The 18616-nt window shown below is 45.2% G+C and overlaps 2 protein-coding genes and 1 long non-coding RNA gene across 4 annotated transcripts; 1 reads left to right on the forward strand and 2 right to left on the reverse strand.

Moving 5' to 3' along the window:
* Positions 1-79: 79 nt before the first annotated feature.
* On the reverse strand, positions 80-2794 carry gosr2 (golgi SNAP receptor complex member 2). Its single transcript, XM_088317770.1, has 6 exons — positions 2600-2794; positions 2464-2528; positions 1416-1524; positions 1210-1342; positions 684-824; positions 80-556 (listed from the first exon to the last, which is right to left on the reverse strand). The coding sequence occupies exons 1-6, from the start codon at positions 2626-2628 to the stop codon at positions 395-397; spliced, it is 639 nt and encodes a 212-aa protein (XP_088173896.1). The 5' UTR covers positions 2629-2794; the 3' UTR covers positions 80-394.
* On the forward strand, positions 1973-4765 carry LOC148322041 (uncharacterized). The gene is made up of 3 exons (XR_015846699.1): positions 1973-2887; positions 3664-3751; positions 4539-4765. It is a non-coding gene; the product is annotated as an uncharacterized LOC148322041 (long non-coding RNA).
* Positions 4022-14691, reverse strand: wnt9b (wingless-type MMTV integration site family, member 9B). Of its 2 annotated transcripts, none has more exons than XM_088317765.1 (4): positions 14493-14691; positions 13328-13581; positions 12160-12425; positions 4022-4644 (listed from the first exon to the last, which is right to left on the reverse strand). In XM_088317765.1, the coding sequence occupies exons 1-4, from the start codon at positions 14576-14578 to the stop codon at positions 4378-4380; spliced, it is 873 nt and encodes a 290-aa protein (XP_088173891.1). In that variant the 5' UTR covers positions 14579-14691; the 3' UTR covers positions 4022-4377. The 2 variants fall into 2 exon arrangements, with proteins under 2 accessions (XP_088173891.1, XP_088173890.1); XM_088317764.1 differs by lacking the exon at positions 4022-4644 and adding an exon at positions 9132-11149.
* Positions 14692-18616: the final 3925 nt, after the last annotated feature.

Here is an 18616-nt window from a genome sequence, read left to right on the forward strand (position 1 = left end):
TTGTTCCTTGGGGTCCAAACTTACCTAGAGTGTTGCAACATAGATATTCAGTACATTTAGATTAAAACTATACAAGCAATGGAAATGAAACCATTTTTATTAAACAGAATTAAATCACTCACATAGTGAGACTAGAGTCAACTGTAAATCATGACAATGAGCTGTACAATTACAATTGTTTTACCGTTCACCTCTTCACATTTTAATCTCCTAACCAGTTTGTTTATGGTATATTTGTCTAAAAAAAACCTTTAAATAGATATTTCAGATCAGCTTGTATGGGGAACAACACTGTTATGACGACGCGACAACCGCAATGGCACGAGTAATGAAAAAAAAAAAATCTGACGTGGACAAGAAAATCCTCCAAAAGCGTCCGTAGGTCCGTCTGGGTTCATCCCAGATATCGTATCACAAGGAACATGAAGACGCACGTGAGCAGCATCCCTCCGATCATGATCCACTTGTCCTGGGTGGCTCGCCGCTCGATGAGCCGCATCACCGTGTTGGACAGGCCCAGCATGTTGGCCACGTCCAGCATCTTCTTGTGGGTGCCCTGGCAGCAAAAACGACATATTGCAAGAAGGTAGATTGGATCCCAAAATAACAAAATGTTGCCTTTCCAAACTGTGCCACCCACATAATATTCACTTCTCCTTTCCCCAAAGGGTCTCTGCACTTACCTTGAGCGATGACCTTTGATCTCTGAGCCCGTTGAGGATGCTGCTCCCACTGCCCAGCAAGTCGTCCATGCCTCTGTGTGCGTTGTGCAGGTTCGTGTTGAGCTGCAAGGTCTCGTCTATGGGGATGGACGTGTCGGCATCCTGCGCAAATTACGACTATCATTCGAGTGTTCCCAGCGCTTAATCGTCTGCGCCCCCCCGAAAGAATACAACGTAATATTTCCATTCACTTCAATTGGCTAAAATACGTAATTTGAGAAACAAGGATTGTGATTTATGAGCATTGTCACGGAACAAACTGAACTCACATCTCAAAGCGCTTCTTTCAACAGTTTGATGAAGCGCGGGAACAAGTTATTTTTAAAGCATGTTTTGAGGTTTGTGTGTTTTAATTAAGTGTTAAAAGTGCGAGAGGGATTAAAAAAGAAATCGTTCTGGATTTTCGGCTATTACAGGTGTGTCTGGACCATATCCCTGTATTAAACTTTTTTTTTTTATTAAAAGCGTCAAAATGGACACAACTGACATTGGTGGTGAAGGTCCGGCTCATGAGCTCCTCCCGCTCTCGCTCCTGGGCCTCGTGAGTGTAGCGTCTGTGCTGGAAGTTCTGCAGGGCGGTGCGCAGGTGCTGGACGTCGTACTTGAGCTGATCCACGCGCCTTTTGGAAAATGTTTTTTTGAAAGATAAGCATTCTTTGTGATTTCCACTCAGGGATGATTCGCCCGACTCACAGTTTGGCATTCTGGCGCCGATTGGGCGGCTCCTTGCTGGACAGGATCTCTAGACGCTCCAAGTAGTTGAAGATCTGTTCGATGCGAGCCTGAAGTTCATTCTCTAACACTTAAGCACGGCGGGAAGACAACCAATAGATTATGTTTGGAGAACATCACAGTGAGAGGCGCTGCTAATATTTTGCCCTGTCGTTATATAGCAACTAGCTCATTCAAATCGTCATAAATTTGTTCACACATTGATTTTCATTCGGGCTGAATGATTTACAAAGATAACTTATTTCCCCTCAATATTGCAATTGCAATTTAATAAGCAATTATTTTTTCCAAGATCCGCAAGCAAAAAAATTATACGATTGCAGATTTAATTGTTCAGCCTAGTTTTAAGTAAAATTGTAACCTTTGAAACTGTCGAACAAGTGCATGCTTAAGCTATGCAAGATTGAGGTGTTTAGAAACGAATCTCTAAATTCATTTTACAGTCTAACCACTTCAAATTCAATTTCCTATGATGACAATACCAGATACAGAGTTGTTCTATTATTTGTATTGTCACTTTGGCCACATTGTACTGCATCAATGGTTATCAAATTTGACCTCTTGCGTATTGTTCCAGTTTGTTTGTTGTCTTTTTTCTTTTACTGTTTGGGATGTTGGCAACTTCCCACCATTATCTTTAAAAGAACCCAGCCCTGCAGTTTCCTGTGTCCAACCTGATCACCAAGCATACAGACCAATCAAGCCCGAGCAGCCAAAACAAGAAGTGCGTGCGGAATGGGCATTAATTAGCCCAAAATGGACCACAGGAAGGAATAAACGTGTACAAACACACACATTGGTGGATGTCGCTCGCTACGGAGTCCGAACACATCGAACTGGGAGCTGATGGTAATATTCTGCATGGAAGGGGCAAAATATTCGGAAACATCACGCCATGATGATCGACTGAGCGACTCAATGAGACGACAGGACACAAAAACATCTACGACATCAAAAGTTTAGCACAGTACATGAGTGACTTAATCCAGCATCTGCAATGAATACTCACAGTGAACTGACTGACGATCTGTTCTCTCCAAATTGCCCATGAGCGATTGCACCTCTTGAATTTGCCTACAAAGTAAAGAGTTTTAGCCATTTATTGGCTAGTTGGCTAAACAGAAGAACAATTCCAAGAAACTCACTTATTTGTCTGGTGGTAAAGAGTCTCCATCTTCGACAGTCTCTCGTTGAGCGTCTCGCTTATACTTTATTTATTTATATAACTATCTTACGGGTTTATCGCCCCTCGGCGTGTAACTCGGGGATAAAGGTTAGCTAGCCTAGATTTTCGAGGTAGTGTTGGAGGAAAGCACACGTCATCAGCGTTTGTGTACGGAAGTAGAGTGAGCGGAAGTGCTGCGACGTCACGCAAAGGCGGAATTTGAGTGGCCGTGAGCGAGCGCGCGTACACGTGCCGCCATCTTGGAAAGGTAATTTTGGTCACAACATTTGAGCGACACTATTTGCCTTAAAACTGAGTTTTTTTGTGTTTTATTTGATTCTCAAGTGTGCAGCGGGCAATTTTAGGATTTAATTGATGCTAGACGACAGTTTAAGAAGGGAGGAAATAATAATTTGAGACGTGTCCTCAGGCTTCCAATGCGTCTGATAATAAAGGCATGCTGTATTTTAACAGATTAAGTATCAGAATATCCTTGCTTGGCCTCATGTTTCATAAAAGCTGAGGTAAGATTACTGTCATGGAGCATTGTGTGAAAGTATCCAAAAAAAGGGATTTCCCAAACAACGTTTCCCAACAATTCCTTCGGTGGGAACCCAAAACCGCACCTCAATCACCTTGGCTGTTGACTAATTTTAAAGCAAAGGGCGTTAATTAGTCCAGTGCAATCTATGAACGAGCTGTTACAAGCTCCTCTTCTCTTTTTTCCCCCTCCCTTAGTAATATTTGTTTACCTCATCGGGCACAGCCATCAACAAGTGGAGCCAGACAGATGGTGCTTGACTTGATGGCTGTGTATCTCCAGGCTATGAAACTGTCAGAAATTCTGGAGATGCGTTCATGCCACTTCTTGCTCACGCTGCTTTTTTTTCGCGGTTGTCATAACACATCCCCCTGCGGCGTAGGGAAGCGCCAAATGAAGGCCCTTGTCACCTCATTGAGGTCCACAAGGGGAGCATTTACCCCCCCCCCCCCCTCATCTCAAGGTCACGGGGTTCTTTCACTCTTTCTTTCTTTCTCTTTCAGTTCCCCCGAGGAGGAAAGGATGAGCTGATCTTACTGCTTCGCCTCCACACCTGAGCACCATGGGCACAAGCCACTGTCCAGACTGCAGGTGTGTTCAAGGCATCTCACTGCACCACACCCTGACCTTACCGCCACCAAGGAAACACCCCGTTGTGTACCCCACCTCTTGAAATGCATTGTGTCAATAAGTTTGGCTAATAACAAGATTCTTTTTTGTATAGTTTGAGACATTCTGGTTGGATTGGTATGCATGGGGGACTATTTGCTGAAGAGAAGCCATTTCCATTACTGTGGGGGGGGGGGGGCTGAATTCCATTTTCCGCCCACTTTAGGTGCAGGAAAGATTGATCATTTAGCACTGTCTTGAGGATATCTTCTTTTGGGTGAATTCCCCAGGCTTTTTCATGCATTCAGCCGCGATAAACTTGCCCACAGTATTTAATGTCAATTGGTGATACTGGGGGCTAATTTGAAAAATTAAAATTCCCACAGATTCCGGGTGCATGCTAAGCCCTTCACTATAATGCAATTGAACCGCGTGATTTTTCCAAAATGCAAATAAATTGATGATGGATATTTCTTTTAAACATAATATTAATGAGTGCGAATCCAGAAAAGGGAGCAAAAGCTGAAAAAGTCTTCATGTGCATGCCATGTTAAGGGTTAGAAAAGGAAGTTTCCCAGTCATTGTACTAGATCATAACTCAACAATTGCTAGTCACAGAAAGTCTGACTGAAGTAAAGAAGACAATTATGAGAGAGGAGCAGGAGGAGGAAAAGAAAAAAAAAAAGGCCTTCGGCTACACAATTTTTTGGATACCACTCATTTTTTGAAGGCATACTTATCTTCTTCTTCTTCTCATTTCCCCCCCGAGGGAGACCATCTACTCCGCTTTGAAGCCGCTGTGACGAGACGCTGAATGAGAGCAGAAACGGGGCCTGTCGGAACCTTGCCTGGCCTGGCCCGGGCCGCCCGAAGTTCTGGGAAAAAAACAAATCGGGTCTGCTTGAAAGTGAGTCATGTTCTGATTGAGCTGATCGGCTTTCCCTCCTTCCGACTGAGGTTGAGACCATCACATCCAACTGTCACTCACACTCACTCACTCACCCCCTCACTCCCATGTGCACACACACACACACACACACACACACACACACAGCCCTGTGGCTACACCACCTGTGACACTTGAAAGATGGTTGCTTGACGCCTCAGGCCTTCCCCTACCGACACACACACGCACACACACACAAACACACGCAGTCTCATACCGCTGGTCACAATATTAGGTACACTACATATACTATCTGTTTTCGCTATCTGTCCCAAAAAGACTCGTCATGTACCTCAAAAATTCCCTTTTGGTCGCGCCCTAGTCTCTGATATGTCTGAACGTACTTTGGGAAAACGCTTTTGAAGTTACAGTGGTTAAAATCTCCAGCTGCAACAAACATGGCGCGCAGTCTAAGTTTATCTATGATGTCATGCAGTCGATCTAGCGCTGTCGGCTCGCGGTAGGTCGTAAACAGCTGCCATGAACGCAACACTGAACTCCTTCGGTCGATAAAAAGGTCTGCGTGTTACCATCAGCACTTTGCGGCCCGTTGAGCAGTGTTTGAGATTTTTGTTGTCCAAATGCGCTTCTCTGATGTCTGTTATCTTTGAATAACAAAAACAAAAATCGGCCTCGGTCAAAGTCCGTTAAACACATTCGGCACGGACGATGACGTGTTGTTATCACCTTCAATCAATCGTGAATAATAGCTTGAAAGTCACCGAGCTGACTGTTGAAACCTTTTTCTTATTCAGTTTCATAAAGAGTGGTTACCAATTCCTCCACAATTTCGTCTAATCAACTGCCACGCTGTCCATAATGTGCCAATACGTTGATGTTTTTTGCAACATCGAATTTCAGACCGCGCAATGCGGCAGCCGGACGACGGCCATCACTTTTGGCGGCTGTGAATCTTCACCCACGCCGGCGACCAGGTCATGTCCAGAGCGACTTGTCGTAGCAGTTGGTGTCCTTATTCCATAAAAGTGTACCTCATAAAGGCGTTGGTATCTTGTCGAGAGGGTCAAAATATTAGGAACAACTCTCAATATGATGAAGTGCGCTTCGACACCGCTGCAAATTTTTAATCCAATGAAACTTTCTCCATTTTTGATACAACTCTTTTATTATGCAGCTGTACCTAATAAAGTGGCCCTAGCCTATTGCCAACATCGTTGTGTCGCCAACATTCCAGACACAAGGTCTTCCTCTTCCTTTTATCAGTTTTGTTTTTCCCCGTCGGACAATGTTGATGCGGGGATGTGTTGCTATTGCTTGTAATGGAAGTTTGCGAATCCGTGTGTGCGTAGCTGAGAGGAATCGCACGGCGCAGGGAGTGACTTCTGAAAGCGCACCAAGGCGTTATCTTGTCCGACGATAGCGGCCGTCTTGTTGTTGCTGCCGCAGGTGTGCAAGTGCCGAAGCATGGGAACAACTTCTCCTCGGAGTTCCCTGCTGTGCAAATGTGGTCGACAGATTATAAACGCGAGCGTGCATCCCTGCCATGGGAAATAAACGTGATTCATAATCACAATTTGATTATCTTTTATTAAGGGAGGCTTGAGACCACGCCATCTCTGGGTTTTTTTTTTCCATGTTGAATTTTGTTGTGATTCTCTGAAAGTTTGTTGTTTGACTGCGTGGCCTCGTCAGCCACCGTACCTGATCCGACCCCCCCCCCCTTCCCTGGATTCACCACCCACTCAGTTACCCCCCACCTCCAACCCCCAATAGAGGTATGCACTCAACCTTGTCATGGCCCGAGGCAGTTTCTTGTTGTGGGTTGAGCAATTGCATTACTCACTCCTAAATTCCGACCCAATGCTGTATTCGCTGTGTACTATATCTGTAATTTTCCCCTCTTTAGTTTTTTTCTTTTTTTGGGGGGGGGGGTTCTCATCAATGTTCCGTTTTAATTTTCCCGCCACCGTGCTGTCTGGCTGTGCGGCAGCTTAGCGGTGATGCTCTCAAGCACTTGTAGAGGCAGAAGTCTCGGTCAGGTTTTCTGTATTTTTCTTTTTCCCCTCACCTGAGGCTTCAAGGTTCCGATTACAGATGACGAACCGACGCTTTGTGTCCTTGAGCCAAAGTGTCGAGCAAACCTCGGCACGGCTGGCTGAGCCGCCCGCAAATAAATAAGTCACGTATCAACCTCCGAGCAATAGCACGAAAATACGTTTTCTAGAAAAATACAGCAGAACCACTAAAGCGAAATACTGTTAAAATATTTGGGGGGCAGTTCGCCTTAAATTGCACAAAATGTACCTCATGAGAGGTCAGTTCAGCGTGCAACAACAAATGTTCCTTTTTTATTTTTTGTCTAATGAAGGTGCAACCTCAAACCACATGTACCATCCTCAGGAAGCTAGATGCACGTAAAAAAGAATGTTTTACTATAATTTCTACACTTCTTTATGTTATTGATGTATTTATTTTTTTTGCATTTTATTGTCAAGAGTGCTCAACTTATTTTTACACCCGACTAAATAGTTCCATTTAAAAAAACTATGTCCAGTAAAATGGCATTGGGCGCTTTGGGCCTGGCTTAGCTTAGCTTGGGCTAGCTGCACGCCCGCACTGAAGAACTCAATAAAACACACCCTCTCATATATCACCCCCTCACCCCCCCCGCTGAGGTGACCACAGGTGTGCACACACATATGCAAAAACGTCTTTCGACTTTCTACCTTCACCTGCACGATGGCCTGTGTCACACACACACACACACTTTGATATTGCATCGCAACCCCACGTCTGACCACCTCCCACCCCCGCTCAGTGCCGCCACCCTGGGGGCTAGTGCGTGCGAATCCCGCAGTAGACTCCGAAGCCCCCTTCGCTGCTCCCGCTCCACTTGGGCTGCAGAAGGGAAATGAAGGATTAGGAGTTCATTATAAAACAACAACAACAAGCAGCATGAGCAAAGTGTGTGTGTGTGGGAGGGGGGGGGTGTCGCCTCGCGGGGGTCCCAATGCCTCCATCCCTGTTTTCCTCCTTGATGTCCAACAACATAGCAAAAAAAAAAAAAACACGTGCCCCTCATCTCCTTCCTCCTCCAGAAGTCACGTCGATTAAAGTTAAAAATTGATTTGTGACATTAGAATGCAGCGATCCGGTTGTCTAGTGCGCTAGTCTGTGAACTTGTTTCACCTCTGGCACCAGCGAGAAGAATGATGCATTCAGGTGCTTTCTGACTTTTCAGCTTTGAAGGAAGGGGAAATGAATTCTGTATTCTGTAAGAAGCGCTTCAAAGTCAACGGTTTTGAATTCAGCTTTTATTCTGATCGCTTCATATCTCGTTTGAAGTAGCAAGCGATCAGAAGTGAGTGTTACAATCGGCACTTTGGATTATTGCCGTGATACCACGTTTTATTTTTTTATTTATTTTTTTGTTTTTAGGATTTATCTGCATTACTAAGAAACAGATCATTATCAATATTTTATTCTGAAAAAATTGTGAAATGTCATCACGTGAGCTATTCTTAGAACAGACTTGTGGTCCTTCGGGGTCATCATCGTTGTTGACCTCCTGAGTTTTTGGGTGTTCCAAGTTGGAACTTCAGCTTTCGAGTATTGTGAAACGAAGAACTAGTCGCGCTTTCGCAGGTTTGGAACTATATTTGGATACATTTAAGTTGGTGATGGGATGAACGTAACTTTTCGAAAATTCTTGTCTTGAAACGTTTTTTCTCTTGCGTTCCTTTAGCAGGCTTTCGGCCATATTTGGTCGCGGGTTCGATGTGTGTGTTAGAAATGAATCTCTTGAAAATTGAAAAGAGTCGTAAAAGATTGTTTCACTTTCAGTGAACTCATTTTTTGTACCAGATGAACCGTGAATTGCTTTTTACAACTCCGAAGCAATATCAGAAGTCGTAAGATGGAAGAGTTCAAAATGGCGTCTGCAAGGGTTGTTTAGACAACATTATTATCGTATGCAGATTAATTTGGAGAAATCAGTTGTTTGGTCTATCTCCATTAACACATTTGATTCTGTGCTCGCTAATAGAGAACTATTTGTCTTCCCTCTGCTTATTACAGCCGGCGCTTGTTGATATCCTAACGAATCGTAATAGCGCCTAATCACTGCCTTTAGAGAATGACATCAAACGCTGACCTTCATAAAAAATAACTAAGTAAAAAAACAAAACAATTGGTGTGCAAAATATGTTTGGGATTCTTGCTTAATCGCACGCTAATGGCCGGCTAGACCACACGTATGTGACATTCCTCAGCGATGTCGTCCTCGTTGTCAACATCATCATCATCATCGCGTTACGGATGGCCATCGGCAACACACCTGTCGGGACGTCTCCTGCCAAAACCGCTGCCACGCTAATGCTAACGTGCGTGCGCGTGAGCTCTCAATGACATCACCGACACAGTCTCTTACAAACATTTGTCCATTTATTTATTTGCTTTAAATAAGAAAGTAAATTTTTAAAAAACAACAACACTATTGGAGATATTAGCAGGTTGAATAGACACTTTTCCAAACGTTTGCAAGGACTTTGACTGTATCTCCATGAGAGTATAACGTCACTCATCAATGAGCATCAAAGATGAGGTAGAAAACTAGATGAGCCCTGAAGTGAAATCTTTTCAAAAGAAATTGAATTACCAAGTCGCACAAGTTTTCGGGCTCTTTTGACCTGCTCACATGCTTCTTTGGGGGGGGGGGGCACACAGCTATTTTCTTTGATTTACAACTCGGAGGCAAAACAGGGAGGCCAATGATGTCGCCACTTTGAAAGCATTTATGTTAAAAATGTGCTTAAATGACACTTGAAACAATAAGAGATTATTCACTGGGGCAATTTGAAACAGTTTTTTTGATCCCCACATTGTTCACCCCCTTTCGTTCCCTCCGTAGGGACACACACACATTCATTCCACGCAGACATTTCCATAAACATTTCCATAAGCGCAACTGAAGAGCCAGCGTGTTTTTTTTTTTCTTTCGGGGGGAGCAATAATCGTCCTGTACATGCACGCAACGATAATGTCCTCCAGTGATACTTTTTTTAAACTCCCTACTTTCGTTTTTTTTCTTTTTTCTTTACTGCACATAGCCAGAGCAGCATAAGTGCTTTAACCCTAACTGTTGTAAAAAAAAAAATCCAAATAAAATACAGCAGACATGAAAGACAGACAGATAGGTTCATTCAGAGCATAAAGTCGAAAAAGCAGCAGTAGTAGATCAGATTCATTAAAAAAAAGTTTCAGTACCTGTTTGAAAGGCTCTTAGGGAATTTTCAAGGCATGAAAATCTCAAAAGCGAGGGTGCGATTTTGTGGCGTCACAAAACATTTGAAACAAAATGCTTACATTGACGCGCCATCCGGAAAACAACGTTTCGGAAAACAACCACCGAAAAGTTCAAGAAAGAACGACGTGATTGAGGCGGCGCAACAAATGTTTACGACGGACTCATGTATCGAGAATGACGAGCAAAAAGTCCAAACAAAATGTAGTCTTTGGAAAGCAATGCAAAATATCGGAGCGGTCTTGCGCTTTGCGACGTTATGCCAAAGTTTACGCATCGCACAAAGCTTTTGCGGTCCGGGAAAAGCAATCAAAAGTGATTCACAACTCTCGGGCCGCCGCCATCGTTGTTTACAGTGACACTGTGATGGCAACCTTTTCACGCAGCGAACCACTTTTTTTCATGTCGCATTTTCTTTCTCAAATTGGAGTGAGACGACCTGAACCAAAGTGTTCCACGTCCTGTCTTCAGTCGTACGTTTTAATCTGAATTTCTTGGCAGTCCGTGGAAATGGGTGACGATAAGAATGGTTTGAAATTGTTTGGGCCTTAATTGGCAAACACACGGCGCGTCCATCTTGAAGGTCGCGTTCCAAAGTTTGCCTCGCCAGAATACGTTAGCTGTCCGTCGCCGTGTTTCGTACGTGGACGATCTGATAAGTTTCTGCCGCATTCCCGGGGCATCTCAGTGTTCCGCATGATCCCGGGACCTACGTGCTCTTGCAGGTGTAAACCTCCTCCTCACGGACGCACGTCTGGCACTCGACGTGGCAACACCAGCGCACCTGGCAGTTGCAGGACAGGCTGGTGAGGCGCATGGCCGTGTTGTAGCCGCGACCGCAGCACAGGTTCTGGCAGCTGGTGTCCTTGGCGCACGAGCGGCCGCCCGTGCCCGCCGAGTAGCGCGAGGGCCGGCAAAAGCTGGGCGACTCTTCCAGGTGGACCAGGTCGCCGGTGCGCAGACTGTGGCTGTGGCGACGCGGCCCCGCCAGCTCGCTCTCGCCGGTGGCCGCGTTGGTCACGCTGAGAACTCGCATGGCAGTGTCGTAGCGGTACTTGAGCAGCCGGCCCGTGTCGTGGAACGGGGACAGCTGCTTCCAGCAAGTCCGGACGGCGCAGGATCCGGAAACGCCGTGACACTTGCAGGTGGTCTTCAGGCCACTTTTTACCGCCTTGGACAGACAACGCGAGAAGAGGGGGGAGAAACAAACAGGGAGACGTCAGTTCTCTGCCTTTGATTCATGACCTGGCCTCTTATCTGGGAGGAATATCTGCACGGAGGCGGACGCTTTCCTGAAGGCGCTCGGCTGCACCTTTTCAGAATGTTTCTGCTCGGCTCCGCCGAAACTCGAACGTAATGGATGGAGGGCAACTGTCGTATTTCATTTGGCTCCCATCTCTCACTCGGACAGCTCGGGCTCTGTTGCGACGAGTACCGTCTGCCTTGCATGTCTCGCTCCTCAAGCCCGAGGCGTGGCGGAATCTCTCCGCCTCCCCCTCTACCGAGTGACCCCCAAAGAACGACAACCTGCGGGGTACCCCTGATTTGTTTGGGCCGTCGCTCGGCCATCTGTCTTGGCGAGGGCCGGAGACGGGTCAGATAGCACGGGGGTTCGTCCGACAGCCCCCGGGGTACTTTGGGCTTGAAAGGTTGCGCTTCGTTCCTCCCTCTGCAGGTATGAACCCCTCGGGGGGGCTTCTGAGTACGATGACTGAGAGATGGCTGGCTGGCTGGCTGGCTGGCTGGCTGGAGGGCCGCGCTCCCTTCTCGGAGCTCGTCGGTGTCAAGTCAGCCAAACGGTCAACGCAGATAAGTTAGCTGCCCTCACTTCCTGTTTTTTTGTTTTGGTTTCGAGGGTGAAAGCCCCCCCGGGGGTTTCTTGTCTATCTGCGAGCGCCACAGTGGTGGTTACCAACATGAGGCAGGATTTATGGGGAGTGCAGTGATTTAGTACGAAGGAAAAAATGCTTGCTCGTATATTAAGAAAGAGGCCGCGCTTGTAATCGCTCCCTCTGCGATATTAGACCTTTCATTTGTAGTCGGCCCGCACAGCAAGCTTTATCATGTCTGAGAACACCTGGCTCTGACTCTCATCTTGCTTAAAAACCAGTCGAGTATGCTCGCATATGGCGCAGGTCGAGTGAAGAGCAAAAAAAAAGGAATTTTTTTTTTGGCACTCACCCGAATTCCCACGTTGACGTTGTGGGCGTCCACCTGAGCTCGCAAGTCCTTGCTGACCCTCTTCTGGCTCAGAAACCTCTTGAGGAACTTGGTGCTGTACTTGAGGTTGTCGCCGCACACCCCCCACTGCCAGGCCTCCCGATGCTGGATGCCGGGCGAGTCGTCGCAGGTGCAGCGCTCCATGCGGCCCGAGCTGCAGGCTTTGGCGAGGGCGTGCGTCAACGCCGCCGAGGAAACCGCCAGGAGGAAGGCCGTCTCTTTGAAGGCTGCAACGAAGCGGAGGGAAAAGCTTTTACATGAGGGGCAAGTCGGACAGTGCCCCACCGCGACCAGCAGAGGGCGCTGCGAGCAAAAAAGAATGGTTGAGACGTTTCTATTTTTGATGCTTTGTGCTGAGCCAGTCACCGTTTCTGCCGACTCTTTTAACCATCTTCAAACTAACAAAACGTGTCTTGCATTTATTGCGCTTCCCTCAAAAGAAAAGAGTTGCTCCTCTTTGATTTCTTCGCTGTACCGAATGTGAAGCAAAAGATTTTGGTTGTACCCTCCCAAAAGCCCAAACGCCCTTGACGAAGCTCGTAAGCTGAAATGTTTTCAAAGCGCTCGCCGTGTTGTCATGTCACGGCGTCCGTCATCCTCCTCTGAGCCGTCTCGTCCGTGTCACACTCTGTTATTTGCGTGGCCCCCGAGCTATCGGCCTGCGGTGTCTATTTTGATCCAATTAATTATTATTTTGACTAGGACGCAGCTTTTTCCCACATGAAAGCGGGCCATCGCGCCACCCTTTTCCTCTGGGAATTGAGCGCTTTTCCTGGCGGATAAAAATAACCACACTGGGCTTCAGAAGTCTCCGCCGCCATTTGTTGGCATCCTCACTCCGTCATTACTTCCTCGCTGACCTGTTCCTCCAGCCCACATGTTGATATGCAGATGTTTGATTCGAGCTCAACTCGCAGCTGCGAGAACTTTTTTCTTTTTGCCTCAAAGTGATTGCTGATTGATTGGTTAACCGTAAAATAAGAGGAAGGCTCCTAAAATTCACGTCCTGTAAACACATGAAGGAGATCAATATCTTCCGAGGTGGATTATTACCGTTCTTTCATGAGCTGAGTTTAGCATTTTCCAACAAATTGATGGCCTTTCTGATGGCTGAAAATGAGGGTCCTACCTCTTTTGAGAAGGCTCCCCCGGCCATCCAGACTGCAGTTCCAGCGCTCGTTGCGGAATTGGTAGCGACACTCAAGCAGGCTGAGGCGCACCGACTCGCGCAGGGTCTCGGCCAGGCCGGGCTCGCGTCGGCACAACCTTTTCTGCCGGCGGGAGAGCACCATCTGCTCGCACTGCTTCAAGTGGGCCTTGCCTGTCGTCGGCTCATTGGCAAAGTGACCCGGCAGGAAGACCAGAGGCTCTCGCCCTGTCAGCCTAGATGTCACCGCAAAGATAAAAAAGAGATATATTTTTTTTTAAATTCTCAAAAGTTGAAATACAGCGATATTTGTTGAAACATTGTCATGTGTTAAAAAAATAATAATCACATAGTCGAGCAATAAGAAGAAAATGATAAAAAGAATGTCTGTTCAACTGATAATCATCAGTTTGTTAGTTTCATATAACAAAAGTAGAAATTTTAATTGGGATTTTACAACATAAGATTTGATTCAATGAAGCAAATTAAATGTTTGTTAAATGTTTTCACCATAAAAAGAATAAGGGCCGTGCATCATTGTCATATATATATGAGAAACCTGCTAGTCAATATAAAAGTTTTAGATACAATCTTTTCATGTACTAAACTTTCTAAAACTATTTTATTTATTCATTGCACTGATTAGAACTGATTGACAGTTTGTTGAAAATGATCACATTTTCCAAAAATAAAAATGGATGAATAAAACTTTGTAAACTTATGTACCTCTTATCAGTGTTAAACAAATATTAAATATAAAAAAAAATAATTGATGTTGAATATTGCATTTATTATCTACAAATTTTTAAATGTTAACCTTTAAAAAGTGTACTTAAAACAAGCTATTCAATTTACACGAGATTGTAAATTTAAACCAGAATTGGAATTAAACCCAGTTTCACTTTCAGGCATAAACAGAACAGAATAGATTCACAAGACTTTTATCAATTCTATCGAACGCACCAAATTACGACGCGGTGGCAACAAAACTAACATCGAACAACTAAAACAGCAACAAGTTGCGTGCAGGGCAAACCTGCGCGGAGTGCCAAATAAATCCAATTCCAAATGCGCAATCAACGCGTGCGTTTCTGCTTTTGCGCCTCTCGAAACATTCGCAAAGCAGCACGTGAAAAGGTTTGCTGACCCAAAGTAAGCTGCGCTGTGCGAAAGGAGGATGCAGAATGCAACGAGGCGCAGTAGGCAGGCGGTCCGCGGGAGCCTGGAGCGCATGTTGCCGGCTCGGTTCTGCTCTTCATCGCGCTGATTCTGCTCAAGGAGAAAGTCCGAGCCGCGTTTAAGGTGGGAGGGGGGAGGATGACGCGTAGTCCTCTCTGGCGTCTCTCTCCACCTCGCTTTATTAGGCGAGGTGCCCTCCCACAGTCGGCGCCACCCAGGTGGATGCTGCTGCCGGGGGTGCGCGTTTACCTGCGCACCGGTAAACAGACCCCCGCCCCCCCAAAAAAGTGCATTCATCCAAGTGAAAAGAAGCGTTTGGAGGATCATTTGTCATACAGGCTAAATCAATGCCAGTCAGGAGAAAATATGAAATATTTTCATTAAAAACATTTGAATGAATTTAAAGTTGATTTGATTTAATCTATACAAATATACGGGACACCGTTTTAATTGTTATGCATATTAATATTTTCACTTCACTGTTTTATTCTAATTCCAAGTAGGCATACAGGAATGATAATTCACTATTTTTAAGTGTGTACCTTTTTATTTTAGTTGTATTTTTGGTCATGATGACGTGAGCGTGTTGATGAAAATCTACTCGAGGGAAATTGCTCCATCTAGTGGTCTGAAAACACGTTTCGTTTCATTTAAAAAAGTAAAAAGACACTAATATTATGCTTTTGCATACCACTAGAAGGAGCAAGCGTCGCAACAATGCGACCTGTGCAACACGTGAACAATCAGTGATCGCTAGGAACAAGGTCTCTGATGTTTTTATTACACCCAAACAGTTGTTTTGATGAAAAAAAACAAAAAAAGACTTTAGCAGTGTGTCTCACAGATGACCTTTTTCAGCCATGATTGTGGGAAAATGATTACTGGCGCGGCCCATTGGCTCATTTTCAATGTCGACCACAAAAGTGACCAATTCGAATAAAAAACAACACCCCGCAGGATGCTCGTGTTTTGTTAAGCAACGTGTTAAACATACAAAGGGCGCCGTCAACGACACCATGCAGTTTCTCTGTCGTGCACTAGAGGGCAGTGGACATCATTTCCTTTTTTCAGCTGACTTACTTGGCCACGTAATTTGATTTTGAACACAAAATTTAAGATGATGAATGTGGATTCATGCAACTGCGCTGACTCACCATTCCAGTGACACAAAAGTACATTTACATGTGTCCACATGTATCATGTATGCTTTTGTCCCCCCTACTCACCCTCCTTCTCACGCTCTGTCTGCATTTCAGGTGGCCAATCCTCCCGAGAGTTGTTACCTTGGAAACGGCACCCTATGTATTTATAGAGAGCCACACTGCGAAAGGAGAGCAGCGGACAGAGTGCTCGTGAAGGTCCGTTTCTGCAGGTACAGTGAAAGGTCTCTCGAAAAGCTGCCAACTGTATGAGAGCGACGTGTGATATGCGTCAAACTGGATCCATTTCATCTCAGAAGAGAGCAGGAATTATTCCGATCAAATATGCAGCGTCATACTCCGCCTCCCTCGCATGACCTTTCTGTCAGATGTCACCAATATTCATTTCACAGCACATTACCAATTGTCTGTGGCGCCAACAGACGCCATTTCTGCCAATGGAAATGCAGCGTTGGCAACACTAGCCACACTGGCTCCATCACATGTGAAAGCGGCATTAAATATTCAAAGACAATCGTGCACATTTTCTCCAATGATAGGGCAACCAAACGCGGATAATTGCTCCTGCCCACTGCGTCGTTTTCAATCAATAATAGCGCCAATCAATACTGGGCATTATTATTTTGGTAAAGGCACAATTCATCCATTCATTCACGTGCATTTTCCCCTTCTCTTCAGCTCAATATTTCAAGATCAATCTGCGCTTATTGAAGGTGAATTATTTAGGGTGGTGACTGAGTGGAGGTAAAACAACACGAGAACGAGTGAGCTGCTGTATTACGTGCCGAGTGACTTACGTTTGTTTGGCTTGCAGAAAGCACAGAAGGTTCTCAGCGCCGTGCATGTCCTTACACCCACGCGCACGCACACACACACACGTTGACTCACACTATGTGGACTCAGTGAGTCCACAAGTGGCCGTATCGCATTATAAAGGCAAGTCATCTGCAGCCGCTCACGTCACCATGGCAACACAGGCCTTACCAGGTGATTGGCAGTGGACTGAGGCCAACTGACGTTTGGTTTCATCATATGGCAGAAATTGATTATAGTCACCAAGTAATCGGCGTTTTGCAAAGTGTGTTTCATCTCTCAGATAACGTTTGTTTTATGTCGTCATCTCCTCAGGGAGGTTGAAACGGCTGTTACGCACACACACGCAAAGAAAAGGAAAATGTGCATTAACCTGCTCGAGGAACGACATTACAGCATGCAATTTTATGAAAGTTATATTATCTGTAGTGCATGCGGAGAAATAAAATGACACTTTGAATGGCCACTAACATTTAAGAGCGACAACATGCGAAGAGCGTTGTTGGAGTGTCGTCAGAAGTGGGCGTGATATTCAATTTATTGTACAGTCAGGTTTTAATTTGATGAAGAATAAATAAAATAGCCAGGGTGCCATTCGTACGTCGTAAGTTTCTTGTTGAAAAGCTATAAATGTTGGTACTGTACATTGAAAGAATTTCGACAATTTCAAACAATTGCCGGTCAGTGATATTCTGAATTAATCACATCTCAAATAATCGCTTGAAAGTCGTGTTCGTCAGATGACTTTCACAGTAAAAAGTAATCACGGGACTTGCGGTTGAAGAAGGCTTGCTGAAAAAAAAAAAAGATCTTCAATCTCAGATTATGTTTTCTTAAATGAATTTAATGGAATTGTGTGAATTATATTAAAGGTACCGTGCCACAATTTCGCCGTCGTGTGCGAAATGCGCCTGATCGTAGCACAATTCCGGTTGTGAAATATTTCGGAGTTTCTCCCCAAAAATAAATTGAGGCATTTTATTTTTCAAGTCTTCCGAGGTTGGCAGCTGATGCAAAGTTTTAGCGTTCTTGAATGTGTGTTGCAAACGACTAACCACAAACCTTAACTGAACTCACATGGGGCTCATTTCAACCTTTGATATTTGTAAAAATGAATTTTGAGGATCACAAATTGTGGGAGTTGGAACCCGTGAGCATATTTGGCCAAAGTCTTCCTCATATAGTCCTAAAACGCTGTGAATGCCGAGCTGATTATTATTTATTTGAGATGATTTGCAATAAAACGTAAAATACAGCTTCACCAGAGCACTCCATAAAGCGTGTGTGTATTTGGTGGCTGCTTCCTTTACATCCCATGAAATGGACCAATAAAAATAAAAAAAAACACCTCAGCTGGGGAGGAAGCGAAGCAAAGGCTTGAAATACGGCAACGTTTTGTTCTTGTTAGCCACCTAATTATGAAGTTAATCGTGTTTTATCGCAGAGAAATGTTCATTGCTGTGCTGCGTTGGCTCATGACTCACGGGAATGCTCGCGAGATGCGCCCTTACGGGTTGTTGCTGCCAATTTATGCCTGATCCCTCCCAAGTTAAACACAAGTCAGGAAATGCAAGAACTATCATGGCCGGGATATTTTGGCGTGGCCTACTTTTTGGTGGACGGTCCCCGCTGACCGGCAGGAAGGCGAGTGCCGATGGACCAGCTGGCCGTACTGGACACAGTGGGATGCGGCGTGTAATTGATGCGCAGCGTGAGCATCCATTATTCATCCCTTCTCGTCATGAATAGGCTCGCATCCGCTTTTATCTTTCCATCTCCTGACTTTTCGCGTTCTCCTCTGCCTCGGTCGCCGTCGATTGCCTTCAGTCGCATGCGCGGCAAACAAGCCAAATAGGTGCCGCTCATTTAGAACTTATTGTTTGTTGTTGTTAACCAGCCGTTTCTCACCATTTGACGTTTGGAGAACCTCACCCAGAGCTGTGTAAAAAAAAAAAAAGTCGACTTTCCAACAATGAAAATGCATTTTTCCATTTAGGCAGGAAGGCCTCCCAAGGCGTCAAATTGCCTTTGTGTCATTTTGTTTTCTTCCTTTTGCTGATGTAGCATTTGCCGTGCTCGAATGATATTGCATAATAATAACCGATTGATTGCTTGAGAA

Source organism: Idiotropiscis lumnitzeri, chromosome 15 (assembly GCF_059441095.1).
Source record: "Idiotropiscis lumnitzeri isolate Australia: NSW breed Sydney's pygmy pipehorse chromosome 15, RoL_Ilum_1.0, whole genome shotgun sequence".
Classification (NCBI taxonomy): Eukaryota; Metazoa; Chordata; class Actinopteri; order Syngnathiformes; family Syngnathidae; genus Idiotropiscis; species Idiotropiscis lumnitzeri.

Excerpts from the sequence above, each read along its gene's own strand:
- gosr2 (XM_088317770.1), bottom strand. The coding sequence starts at position 2,628 with ATGGAGACTCTTTACCACCAGACAAATAA. Across the intron at positions 2,529-2,599 it reads CTTTACCACCAGACAAATAA|GCAAATTCAAGAGGTGCAAT; the intron begins GTGAGTTTCTTG and ends TTTACTTTGTAG. Across the intron at positions 557-683 it reads ATCAAAGGTCATCGCTCAAG|GGCACCCACAAGAAGATGCT; the intron begins GTAAGTGCAGAG and ends TTTTGCTGCCAG.
- wnt9b (XM_088317764.1), bottom strand. The coding sequence starts at position 14,578 with ATGCGCTCCAGGCTCCCGCGGACCGCCTGCCTACTGCGCCTCGTTGCA. Across the intron at positions 13,582-14,492 it reads CACAGCGCAGCTTACTTTGG|GCTGACAGGGCGAGAGCCTC; the intron begins GTCAGCAAACCT and ends GGTGACATCTAG. Across the intron at positions 11,150-12,159 it reads ACGTCAACGTGGGAATTCGG|GCGGTAAAAAGTGGCCTGAA; the intron begins GTGAGTGCCAAA and ends TGTCTGTCCAAG.